Here is a 14,190-nt window from a genome sequence, read left to right as displayed (position 1 = left end):
AACTTCACCATTAACATTTACTGCTATTTTATATATTTATTTGTTAATTTTATTTTTGGGGCCATACCTGGTGATACTGTGGGGTTCTTCCTGGCTCTGCACTCAGGAATCACATCTAGCAGTGTTCAGGAGACCAAGTGCCTTTAATCAAACCCTGGTTGTCAAGGCAGTGCATAACCCAATCTTTTATCTCCAGCCTCTGTGACATTTATTTCAAAGGCCTTATTATAAAAATTCATTAGAGGATTATATTAATTTTTTAGCAAAATAGAAATAATTTAGATGTTTTATTATTTAAACATGAATTGCATGAGTATGGTTCCAATATATCAGAATCCTAGATGAGTAATCTTTAGTAGTAGAGGAAGAAAATGAAAGAAGGCAATAATTGAGGAAAATATTTAAAAAGCAAAGTTGGAAGGGTGTGTTACAACAGCGAGTAAATAAAAAAAATACCTGAATAATAATTTGAAAGAGAAGAGACTAAATGATAATGCATGGCATAAAGATACTCAATTCCTAAAGACTCATGGTAAATGTGGCTCAGCATTTGACCATTGCTTTGCACTTTTGAGGGTCTGGGTTTGGTTAATAGCAGATTAGGGACTAGTTAAGCTACAAAAAAGAAAATGAAAGAAAAATATCATTTAAATAGTTTTGAAACAGAAGATACTGGCAGTAATTTATAGAGAATGAATTTTATAGTTTTCTAGTATATTCATTTAGAGATGTCAGGTTAGCAGAATAGAGTCTGAACTTAAAGCAACAGATTGAGATTTTGCTGGAAAAAAGAAATAAGATGCCCAAGAATGACAAGTTCTCCCAGGGATGGTTTGTATTATCTGGTGAATGGAAGATGGTCTAATTTAATGAAGCTGATGAAAAAACCATAATCGGAGGGTAAGAGTCTTAAGTGGATTCAAATTTGTGTTAGTAAAAGATCTCCAGGCAAGAGCAAGTGTCATTGAATGGATATTACCATCTTTAAGTGTTCCACATAGATAAAATATACCTTTATGTGGATAAAATGGAGAGAATATTTAAACAGGTGGCAGAAACATGTCATTTTCTAAGTTGACTGGAAAATAAATAAAATTTATTTCACTAAATAAAATTTATCTTTAGTGTGAACAACTTAGATTTTAAATATAGATCTGAAATGGACTTTTATTTTTACCGTAAAATTTCTCTTCTGTTATTTTAAGATATTTCACCATTGTTTAATTGCAATGTCATGAAAAACTTAAAAGATGGTATTTGCTTGATATAATATTAACTTTCAATTATGCTCCAAACCAGCATGGGCATTAATCATGACAATGACCACCCGTCCTGCGCTGACGGTCTGCACATCATGTCTGGTGAGTGGATTAAAGGACAAAACCTCGGTGATGTTTCCTGGTCCCGGTGTAGCAAGGAAGATTTGGAAAGATTTCTCAGGTACTGGGGCCACTTCACTTCTGCTGCTGCTGGTAAATGTTCGTGTGCCTGCTTTCTGATCAGCTGGGAGGGCAGATGGCGGAGGGCACCAGTTTAAGAATTAAGGCAAGTGTTTGCAATCCTGACCACTCCCTGGACTCATGGTGTGGATTGGGTCATATTATTTAATCTAACTTCTGACTCTAAAAAAAGAATGGGCAGGATGGTTGATGAGGTTGAAAAAATTATATCAGTTAAAAAAATCCATTCAAACTATGGTGTATCTACACAATGGAATGTTATACAGCTGTTAGAATGGAGTCATGAAATTTGCTTATAAATAGATTGACATGGCAAGAATCATTGTTGAGCAAAACTATTTATTTGCAGGATGTTTTTATGTGTGTTTTATACACACACACACACACACACACACATACACGCGCGCGCGCACACACACAGAATGAGACTAATATCTAAGATGAGAGTAAATGGGGGCCGGGAGGACAGGTCAATGATTGGAAGCTTGCCGCAAGAGAGTGTGTGGGGTGAAGGGCACAGGGATATACCTGATAAACTTTCATTTTCTGTATTGAAGCCATAAGGCCCAAAAGGAGAGAGAGAGAGAGGGACTGAGGGAGGGAGGGAGGGAGGGAGGGAGGGAGGGAAGGAAGGAGGGCGAGAGGGAAAGAGGGTTGGAGAGAGAGAAAGAGAGAGAACAGAGAGGTAGGGAGGGGGAGGGGGAGAGATACTAAGGGGAAAGAGAAGAGAGGAGAGAGGGACAGGGAGGGAGAGAGGAAAAGTGCCTGCCATAGTGGCAGGTTGTGGGACATGGTGGGGGGTGGGAGGGAAACTGCGACCATTGGTGGTGAGAAAAATATACTGGTAAAGGGACGGGTATTAGAACACTATAGGACTGAAATCCAATGACGAACAACTTTGTAAATGTGTATTTATTAAAAAATAAGTAAATGGAAAGTTTTTAAAAAATCAATTCAAGTATTGAATTTGCATACTCAAAATTTTCTAGTGAAAATATTCTCTTTGCTCACCCGACATTTCACCGGGTATCACAAAGGATTCTTTTAATGAAGCCTCTACCTTTTCATTGTAATACTTTTAACCTCTAAATATTTCCATCTGGTTGTAAAAAAGTGAAAAATCTTAGTCACTTTAATTTTAAAGTCCTTGTCCTTTACTTTATTTCTTTGGTAATAGGTGTAGCTGAAATACAAGATGACATAGTGAAAGAGGGATGCTTAAAGTATCTCAAAGTCTAAGTGAAATATGCAAGCCAGAGAGATAGAATATAACAGGTAGAATGCTTGCCTTGCATGTGGCCAACTGGAGCACCTCTAAGAGTGATTCCTGGGCACAGAGCCAGGAGTAAATTCTGAGCACTGCCAGGTGTGGCAGGAGAAAGGAAGGGAGATGGGAGAGTGGGAGGAAAAGACGGCTAGATAAAATTACAAGACAGAGTTCTGGAGAGGTCAAGTGGCAGTTACGGTGCTTGCCTTACATGTAGTCATCTCAGTTCTTTACCTGCAACATCCCAGATGGTCCCCGAGCCCGCTAGAAGTGATATCTGACACAGAGCCAGGAGTAAACCCTGCCCACCATTAGATGTGGCCTCCAAATTTAAAAAAAAAATTACTAGACAGATTTAATTCATTTCCCTTGACATAAGAATAGGACATACTGTAGAGATAATACAGCAGCGAAAGCACTTGCTTTGCAAGCAGTCACCTGGGTTTGGTCCTCTGGACCACGTCTAGAAGTGATCACTGAGTTCAGAGCCAGAAGCCCTGAGCACAGCTAGAATGGCCCTTGGAAATAAAACAAAAAACATACAACACCCCCACCCCAAATCAAAAGATTAACCACTATTTCTAATAGCAGTGCAGCATGATCCAGATGAACCTGTATTAAGAGGTGACACTATGTCACAGACTAGATAGAAATAGATATCTGTGGATGAGGACTGGTCCAGGGACCAGCAGTTGAAACCCTTTGTTGTTGAACAGTGTTCAGAGCAAGTACCACTAGGAACACGCAGCCTCATGGGGCATAATCCAATAGGGTCTTCAATGGGCACTGAGAAATTCCTAAGGGCTATGAATGATTTTGCTTGACTACTGTCACATAAATTAAATACTGATAAAGTTTCATTCCACTTCAGAAATGGACATTGCATTATACTGACACGTACAAAAAACAATTTGTTCTCTTACCTCTTCCTTGTGAAAGCTTTTAATATTCTTTAAATCTTCAAATATAATTGATTTCTTACATTCACACATGACTTTTGGGTAAGTTACTTTCTGGGTCTGAGCAACTATGGTACATGTGCATTTTAGTAACTGCCTCACAGTGTTATATAGATCAGCTGAGTTGATCCCTTCGAAAGGCTTAATTAACCTCCAAATTCCATTAAGTGGGAATTATTGTTCTTAATATTATTGGAATAAGGTCAACAACTATAAATAATGATTCTCATAGACAGAATAGTTTCTACAATATTCTATATGTAATAGAGTATATAATGTAGCACTGTAGCACTGTTGTCCCATTGTTCATCGATTTGCTCAAGTTGGCACCAGTAACATCTCCATTGTGAAACTTGTTGTTACGGTTTTTGGCATATCGAATATGTCACGGGTAGCTTGCCAAGCTCTGCTGTGAGGGCGGGATACTCTCGGTAGCTTGCCCGGCTCTCTGAGAGGGGTGAAGGAATCGAACCCAGGTTGGCTGTGTGCAAGGCAAACGCCCTACCTGCTATGCTATCGCTCCAGCCCAAGTATACAATAGAAGAGTATCAATAACAGTATGACCGTTTTGAGAAGGGAAGTCCTGGTGGTACTCTGGGGTTATTCCTGGCTCTGTGCTCAGGAGTGACCCTTTTCCATGCTCAGAGTACCAAATGCAAGACTGGGAGTTCAAACCAGGGCACAGCTTTTATGGCCACATTCAAGACAAGTACTTAGTCCCTGCACTATATCTTTGGTTCCAGAACATTTTCAATATTCTAAAAATGTTTCCTGTTGCTATGCTAACATAGTGAATTCAATTTTATATTGATTTCAAAATTTAAGGCTGTCTGCATATTGCCAGGTCCAAGGCCAGTAACTGCTTGCTGCAGACAAATCCCCAGAGTGTCAATTCCGTGATGGTCCCCTTCAAGTTGCCAGGGATGACCTACACCGCTGATGAGCAATGTCAGATTCTCTTTGGGCCACTGGCTTCCTTTTGCCAAGAGATGCAGGTAAGGTTTGTGTCTGGGGCGAATTTGTAAATGGTCACATTCATTGTTGAGAATTATTGATTGGAAGAAGGCAAGTTGGCTGTATTTTACAATCTATGATGCAATAGCATCTCAATGGTAGCAAAAAGGAGTTTCTAAGAATTCTTTGCTCTTCTCCTGGTACTTTGGAAAAAAGATGAAGCATTCAGTCAAATTTAGAAATGACTCAAGAATATCTACTTGCAAATAGTACTGGAGTTAAGAAAGTACTGGTATGTGCCAATTCACTATTTTGTTTCACATTTCTTTATTAGATGGCAGGTTAGCTGGGTGAAAATATACTAAAATGAAATTGTGAAAAAAAGATACTACTTTTCAACCCTGGAAACAAAATTTAAAAAATTGTTTTTAGATCTGGGTATGTGACTCAGTGGTGGAACATGACTTGCATGTACAAGGTCCTGGGTTCAATTCCTGGAAGTGTAAGTATTACAACTTATAGGAGCAAAATGTAAAGGATACTTTTCTAAATAATTGAACAAGAGGAAAGGCATAAATATCAGAAATTTAAGAAGTCTATAAGTATCCAATTGGTCATTGATTATTCAGAGATCACTTGTATCCCTCTGGGGACTAAAGACTGAAGGTTGAACAAAATGGTATTCTGAGTATAAAAATTTTAATTCTACTTACCATTCCATTTTTTTTAATCCTTTCTTCTTGCTTCATCCTATTTGCCCATCTTTTCCCACTCTCTCCTCTCTTCCCCTTACCTCTGCCTCGCTAATACACTGATAGACTGAATTGGTACCTATATTTTGCTTTTCCTAACCTTCTGTGATTATTTTATCAAAGGAATTTGGTGGTTTTGATGGTAAGGTTATCTTTGAATACCTGAGACATAATTGAGAGCCATTCTAAGGAAAAGAGTAAGTGGTGTGGTGATACAATTGATCTCTGTTGTATTTTGTTGTTGTTTGTTTTTAAGCCTACCATACAGTATTCAAGAGGTCTTAGGGCCCTATCAGAACTTCTCCGGGGTCTGAGGCTGCACTTGGAAATGCTCCAGGAATTATGTGGGGTTAGGAATCCAGTCTGATCAGGAGCATGCTGGGCATGAGCCCTAACCATTGTGTAACTCTTGGCCCCTGCTCTCTGTAGTTCTTATCAAAGAAGTTCATTTGCTTCACTACCTCACTTATTATTTTCTTCTTACCAGTTTCTCTCACCAGTGCAAAATTCCACAAGAGAAGAAAATTATTTCTCCAGCCTGTAGACCAGTAGACTGACAGAGATCATGAATTTTATTTGTCTTATAATTAAAATAAATGGATGCATGAGGTAGCAGGAGCTACCTTTAATATGCCTTGTGAAAAGCTGTGCCGACAGTATTAGGCAGCTGAGCAGAGCAGAATTCAAAAGCAGCTGGGGACTGGGATGTATCACTGTATCACTGTCATCCTGTTGCTCATCGATTTGCTTGAGCGAACACCAGTAATGTCTCTGGGCTGGACTGGGATGTAACTCCTATTATTTATAAATGGCCAAGTCAGCATCAGAGATGAGAGTTTTGCCAACAAATAGGCTGGCTCTCTTCCCATCTGTAACCTGTACCTCTTACTCATCTCACCAGGTAAGTTTTGTATTCATACTGTTCACATCTCTAAACCTTTGGACAATTAAAAATTGAGCTACCGTCTTTCTTAAATCTTCATGGTAAAGCATGTTTACCATGAGGCACATAGGGTTGGTTTCATGGGTAGACACTTCACCTGCTGAAATTATTGCTTTGGAAACCAGTGAGCTATGATTGCTGTAATAGCATTATGTAGAATATCATTTTAGTTCATCTGCTAGGAAAAATTGATAGTACTAATAAATGGAAAGTTGTTATATTGTGTTTTTCAAAATAAGATCACATCCAATGGAGCTGGTGAGGAGGGATCAGATTTAGGGCCGCTCACATGCTAAGCTTGTCCTGTACCACTTGAGCTATCCTCTCTCCTCAGCCCCTCCAATTTTTATGTCTTATAAGGTATCCTAGGTCTTAGAAAAACTCAACCACAAGCATTTGTTAAATTTTCAGTTACTTTTATGAGCAGTTTTTAAAGCTCTTAGAAATTGTTTTTAATGATATTTTATATTGTTATTAGTTAAATTTTGTAGTAATTTTCTATAATTTTCTAAACCACTAAAATATGTGCCAGATAGTTTGTGATTTGACCTAATTGAATTCTTAATATTACCTGGAGTAAACATTTGATTCTTTGAGTTATAATCACTAGTTATTATTCAGCACTAAATTTCAAATGAAGTGCTTGAGACCTTTTCTCTATTATTGCAGAACTTTAGTAACACAATTACATTTTTACATTTATCAATGAAGCTGGAGCGATAGCACAGCGGTAGGACGTTCGCCTTTCATGCAGCTGGCCCGTGTTCGATTCCTCCACCCCTCTCGGAGAGCCCAGCAAGCTACCGAGAGTATCGCGCCCTTGCAGAGCCTGGCAAGCTACCCGTGGCATATTGGATATGCCAAAAACAGTAACAATAAGTCTCACAATGAGAGACATTACTGGTGCCTGCTTGAACAAATCGATGAGCAACAGGATGACAGTGACAGTGACATTTATCAGGAGGGAAGTATAGTTGAAAATCTAAAGCAGAGGGTGAATTATCATTCTATGATATATTGCCTCAAGTTTCTTTACAAAACATCCACAGCTTCTTTACATGTTATTTTCTATTTTTTAATGTAATGTGTTTTTTTAATTGAATCATCATGAGATACACAGTTACAAAGTTGTTCATGATTGGGTTTCAGTCATGCAATGTTCCATTACCCATCCCTTTACCAGTATACATTTCCCATCACCAGTGCCCCCAGTTTCCCTCCCGCCAATACCCCCACATACTATTTTCTATAAGGAAAAATATTTGAATCAGATCCATTTTTTAAGCTATATTTATTTTTTCTGGCACCTTTTTAGAGTGAATAAATAGTTCAGTTGGGGACTAATTCAGCAGTTAAGATGCTCGCCGTGCATGTGCCTGATTCAGGTTTAATCCATGGCATTCCAATATGGTCCTCAAAGCACATCTAGCAATGATGCCTGAGCATAGAGCCAAGAGTAAGACAGCACATCCAGGTGTGTCTCAAACACCAAAAATCAAAGAAATAAATAGGTCAGTTGGGTACCAGACAGACAGTATAGCTGTTACGGTTCTTGCCTTGCATGTGCCTGATCAAAGTTTGATCCTTAGCACCCCATATGGTCACCATACCCCACCGCAAATGATCCCTGAATACAGAGCCTGGAGTACCTTTGAACACTGCTAGGTGTGACCCTCTTTTTGCTTAGAGAGCCCTGGTGAGAGGGTCCTGAAGGATCTCTCAGTGGGCCTCTTACTGTTTGTGTAAGAGTCAAAAGTCTTTTACTTTCTAAGTCACCCTTAGCGCAGGAGGTAGAGCTATATTACCTTTCAGTCTCTTAGAGCTAAGTGGCAGAGTTTCTGTAATTCCAAGCTAGAATGCTGCTAGATCCCACTCCTGAAGACCATCATTCTGATTCCAAAGTAGGACAGCATGCAAAGTGTTGGAAGGAGATGGAGAGAGATAAGATATTAAAGTATGGTTCACACGTTCAGTTATTGATTTGACAAACACAGACTTTGTGAGTTCCAGCTATGTTCCAGGCTCTGTTCTATGGGCCAGAAAGGCAATAGCATTCAAAGCCCCTACCTACTTGGAGCTCACTTTTCAGTTGGGGGAAACACACAATAAGCAAAGAGATACAGAATACATTAGGCCATGCCAAGTTTGGGAGAAATAAAAACTCAGGTAGAAAGAGTTGGAGTAATGGTCAGGAACTGGAAGGTGGGGCTAATGCTAATTTATAGAGATGAATCTGGGAAGGCCTTTGAGAGAAGGTGACATTTATTTAGAGCTCTCGAACAGAGTGAGAGCAAGTCCCTCATTTATGTGGAGAGAAACACAGCATGAGGTAATAGGGAAAAAATGCCCTGCAATGGCTCTTTATTTTGAATTTAAGATGCTTATGAGATATCCAGGTAGAGGTGATCATAGGTCCAGGCCTAATCGAAAAATCAGTATCCAAAAGTCATCCTCACCTCCAAGTATTGCTCCTGCAAATAAAAAATGTTACCCTCGGGGCTGGAGCAATAGCACAGCAGGTAGGGCGTTTGCTTTGCAAGCGGCCTACCCGGATTCAATTCCCAGCATCCCATATGGTCCCCCGATCACCACCAGGAGTAATTCTTGAGTGCTGAGCCAGGAGTGACCCTTGTACATTGCCGGGTGTGACACAAAAAGCAAAAAAAGAAAATGTTACCCTCAATTAAGTGATCTTAAGAAGAGAACAATTAATAATAACATAATGAAATGAATTAAAGAGACAAAAGTTCCAAGACTGAGTCCTTGATCTCTGCAAAATGTAGAAATTAGGAAGGTAAGAATAGAGCAGCCATTAAAACTCTATAATAGTCTTGGTAGGAATAGAACTGGGAGCAGGTAAGATCATAGAACCTAAGGAGAGAGGTGTTTGAAAATGGAAATAACTAGCTGCTTCAAAAGACAAGGGGAGTAGAATAAAGTCTAAGAATAAGCAATTGATGGAGTTTTCCCATAGGGTTTTGAATACTTTTATTTTGAAATACCCTGGAAATCCCTGCATACAAGTATCAGGAGGCATACCTCCAAATTACAAAGAGAAATTATTATACAGGAGTAGCTAATGGAAGTGCTCAGCTTGTTAGGGCCTGTACGTATGTCACCACATCCAACCATCTGTCACTTAGGTTTCTCCTAGAAGATAAGCTCCGGAACATCACAGGAGTTATGGTCAGTTCTTTTCATCACTGTATCCTTGCATCTAAAATGTCTCAAGTATTTGTTGAATGACAAGTAAATAAGTTCAATAATGGGGTTATAATTCTAAGTTTTTATCTCATGTAAATGCTTGATTCTCTGACATGTTTTTTGTGAAAAGAACATAAAGCTGTCTAGAATATTCACTAATGTTAGAAAACTAGCCTAGAAAGCCAGAGAGTGTGTTCCACAGCTTTTGAATGACCTAATCAGACATTCTTAACACAAATCCCATTTCCAATCAGTTATAAATATTAAGCTGCATGGAGTGAGTATTCCTTAGCAAATTTTCAACATGTGTGTTTCTGGTAGAATCTTGTTTATTTTTTTTTCTTTCTTTATTTTTTGAGAAGGGGTGAGAGGAGCTGACAGAATGCATACCCAGTGGTGCTTAGGATTTACTCTGAGTTGTGCTCAGGGGACCACAGATGGCGATAGGAATTGAACCAGGATTTTTCACATGCAAAACAAAAGCCTTAACTTCTGTACTATCTCTCTGACTCTGGCAGAATCTTAACAGTGCTGTACCTCTGAATCTGACAGTGGCACTCAGTCCAGTATTTGGTTTAGATACTTGTAAACAGATAAATATTAAATACTTACAGTATTATACATCCTGATCTAGTTAATGACCCCAATTTACCCTTAGGATAGCCACATGCATCTGCAAAATGCTTAAAGGCATAGCTATAGGGGTGTTTATGAAACATCTTGATTTCCAGCAATAATAGCTCAGTCTTTGCATTACTTTGCACATGGCTAACTCCTTGGATGACTTGCGCCTGAGTACTGAGCCGTGGGTGCTTTCAGGCCATCTGGTGTCCGGAGTGAGCCAGCTGCTTCCTCATCCAGTCATTGTTACAGCTGCCTGAAATATGACTACAGAGATGTCTCCCTGGGAACATTAAGAAGTAGCCACACAAAAGTTATTGAATAAGAAGGAAATATGCTAAAAAATCAAAAACCTCCAGGAAAATTATGAATTTCATAGGTATTATATTGTGTTAAATATCTTCAGTATTATTGAATTATATGGCGACTTTAAAGAATAACATGGAAAATTCCAGTTTGACACTATTCGTATATCTACATGATATATCAAACATACTTGAATTTTCAAACCTCTTATTTGATGCATTGAACTAGCTGGCATTGAAATGAGGTCATTTATGAAAAATTTTAGAGGGCTGAGACTCTAAGTGTTGGCATTGTGAAATTCCAAAGGCAGTAGGAATTTGGATTTAGGAAGGCTTAACATGAAATAGTCCTTGCTGGCTAGTCGTGGCTTGGAAATCTGAAATAGCACAATCAATAAATTGCGCTGTCAAGATTGGTAAAGTCAGAGATTTTAAATTTCCCGTTCATGTAATAGCACTAAAATTGTGAAGGCTAAAAACTACCAGCAAATGTTTTGACTTGGAAACTGAAGCTTTATCTCATCTTTTGAGCATTAGTTCTTTAGAGTACAGGAGCATGGACATTCAATGATGGTTTATTTAAGTGGATAATATAGCTCTTTAATTTCTATTCTCACAACTAATTTTTTCCAGTTTTTCCTTGACTTGGCTTTTATTTCTTAAGTCATCTTTGTAAATCACCTATTTACATGTTTTTTTATTTTGCTTGCTGAGTTGCAGAAATTCTTTCTTCAGAGGAAAATTCAAATTCACTTTTAGTTAAAATGTATGTTTATAAATTTTTACTCCAGCTTTGTCTTTTAATTCTGAAGTGGTCAAATTCCTACAACCTGCTCATTAAACTTATTCATTTCAAAATTATTTTCCTCCTTTGTATTCTTCCTAATTGTGTAACTAAGCTCTTCTAAAACACTACTTACTATTCTTTCAACCTAAATATTTCTCTAGAGGGGCTGGAGCGAGTGTATAGGGTGTGGGGTGTTTGCCTTGCACTTGGCCAACCCAGGTTTGATCCCCAGCATCCCATATGGTCCCACCACCAGGAGTAATTCCTGAGTGCAAAGCCGGGAGTAATCCCTGAGCATTGCTGGGTGTGACCCAAAAAGCAATAAATTAAATAAATAAATAAACAAATAAAAATATTTCTTTAGTGCCAGAGTTATTTTGGATTTGGGTTTTAATTAATGAAGGAAATTTTTCAAGGATAGTGTTTTACTACTCATATCTACATTTATTCCACTGTAACAAGATGAAATCTATATGATGCCAATTTTTTTAAAGAAATGACTAGCTTCCAGTTTACTATAAACTGGAACCTGATAAATGCTATAAACTGAAACATGACAAATGTTGGTGTTGTTCTCTGTGTAATTTAAAGTTGGTGTTCTTTATAGTTTATTAATCTTCTCTAGATCTTAGATGAAACAGATCGATATTACTTCAAGTACCTATTATTTTTCATTTAATTCATATGCAGGCATTAAAATACCAAACTCTACTCTTGCTTATTTGCTTTTGTGTTTTATCTTCTGGTCTAATTTTTATTTTTTTTTAATTGTCACTGTCACTGTCACTGTCATCCCATTGCTCATCAATTTGTTTGAGCGGGCACCAGTAACGTCTCTCATTGAGAGACTTTTTGTTATTGTTTTTGGCATCTTTAAAAATATTTTTCTCTGGCATTAAAACTACTATCAAAGCCAATGTTTTCCATACTTATATCTTCAACTCATCCAGATATAAATACACTCATATTAATACTGGTAGTCTGCTAGAAAAAATAACAATTTCCTAAACTTTATGTTTTGTTTTTATTCTGGTTTTTCTTTTTTTGATTTTTGTTGTTTTCTGTTTAAACCTAGTATACTTTTATTTTGGTATTGTTGTGAGCTAGTTTAACATGTTTGCATTCATTTAAGTTCATGGGTTTTATTATTTTTTGTGTAAACCTATTTTGTGTTTATAGATGACATTTTATGCTTTATTTTTCATTTCTCCCCCCACCCCTTTTCTGCTGAAGTATCCAAATTTTACTCAGCACTCAAACATCATATGTTCTTGCTAAATTGTGTCTCTCATCTGGTATATAAAATAAAAATGAGAGAGCAAACAATGAAAACAAATCCTTAAACTTTGACCACAGAACTGAGATTTATAAGGACTGGAGAGAAACGGCTAAGGGGTTCACTGTGCTGTGTGCTTGTTGGTGGTGACATGGTATGGTAACATGTAACCCTAAAACATTGTCACCTCATTAAAAATATTTCAATGTAAACCAATGTCACCTCATTAAAATATTTCAAAAATAAAATTCATACATTCTTTATGTATTTTTATATGGTAATAATTTTTTTTGACAGATAGAACTCCACTGGGAAATCATTAATCAGTTCACTTCTTAGTAGATAGCTAGGTTAGTGGTCACTATTAATAAGGCTACTTACATGTTTTGTGTAAACATGTATTTTCACTGTGCAATATTTATACATTTACACATTAATTGTGAATTGTGAATTGTGAACTGCCTGATTCTATAAAGGAAAAATTCAGCTGCAACTTAGTCTTCTGTCCAAGTCTTCTTTGGCAGCATACATGTGTCGTGACAGTGCTGAAGACTTACAATAGATACCAGATGGCCCACAAGCCAAGAACATGTATGATTTGGCATTTCATGGAAAAGTTTGCTGATGCTGAGATAGATGGCCCAGATTCTGTTTTATTCTTCCAAAGATCATTTTGGGTTTTTTTGTTTTGTTTTGTTCACAGACAATTACATTTGTTAAGTTCACTTTGTAATTACCTCTGGTAAGGCAGCAGTTTCTATCTTTGTTCACTCTCCAGAATCACAAAAAGGTTTTTTTTTTTTTAATTCTGTCAATAATTCATGGTGGTTAACTGCAGAGGGATTTGTCTACCGCAAATCCTACTTGCCATTCCAAAAGGGGAATCTTTTATAAAAGAAAATTATGCATTGCTTTTCTACTGAACATTTGCTTAGAAATAATTTAAATAGCTATACCCTATGTTTTATTATGTTATTTGGAGTTTTGTTAATTAGGCAGGCACAGTTTTCCTTTCTCTACATTTTACTTCTTGCTCTTTGACTCACTGTAGCATTTCCTTAGGTGTTCTACTTAGGAGTTCTTTAAAGTTTTCTGCTTTGATTGTTAGATCTAAGTTACATTTTTCCTGCCAATTTCTATTTACTTAGCTTCTGCCTCATATTTTCACATATTGAATTTTGTGAAGTGGGGAAGTGAAAGCAAAGACATCAAAGTAACTTAACAGGCAGTAATCAAATATTGTCCATTAAGGGATAAACTTTTTGAGATCAAATGAGCCTAAGTCCTACTTACCTGAAAAGTAAGTTAAAAATACTGGTCTTAATTCAATTATTTTAGTGGCCAGAGAGATCATACGAGGGCTAAGACACTTGCCTTGCATGCCACCAGCCTGGTTGAACTCCTGGCACTACATGGTCCCCTGAGTACTACTATGTGGTCCCCTGAGTACTACCGTGTGGCTCAAAAATCAAAGGAAAATAAATTCAGTTATTGGAGCTTTATATCTCCATTGTGAGACTTGTTGTTACTGTTTTTGGCATATCGAATATGCCATGGGTAGCTTGCCAGGCTCTGCCATGTGGGCGGGATACTCTCGGTAGCTTGCTGGGTTCTCAGAGAGGGGTGAAGGAGTCGAACCCAGGTTGGCTGCATGCAAGGCAA

The 14,190-nt window shown here is 37.7% G+C and overlaps 1 protein-coding gene across 1 annotated transcript in view; it reads left to right on the top strand.

Moving 5' to 3' along the window:
* The window catches only part of ADAMTS19 (ADAM metallopeptidase with thrombospondin type 1 motif 19), a 218,235-nt gene that overhangs the window by 111,809 nt on the left and 92,236 nt on the right, over window positions 1-14,190 (top strand). The window contains exons 9-10 of the mRNA XM_004609957.3: window positions 1,300-1,440; window positions 4,531-4,681. Coding sequence (XP_004610014.3) covers window positions 1,300-1,440; window positions 4,531-4,681 — 292 coding nt within the window. The remainder of the gene's footprint in view (window positions 1-1,299; window positions 1,441-4,530; window positions 4,682-14,190) is intronic.

The sequence above is a fragment of the Sorex araneus genome, chromosome 6 (genome assembly GCF_027595985.1).
Source record: "Sorex araneus isolate mSorAra2 chromosome 6, mSorAra2.pri, whole genome shotgun sequence".
Taxonomy (NCBI): domain Eukaryota; kingdom Metazoa; phylum Chordata; class Mammalia; order Eulipotyphla; family Soricidae; genus Sorex; species Sorex araneus.
Note: the sequence above shows the minus strand (reverse complement) of the source record. Positions and strands in the feature narration are given on the sequence as shown.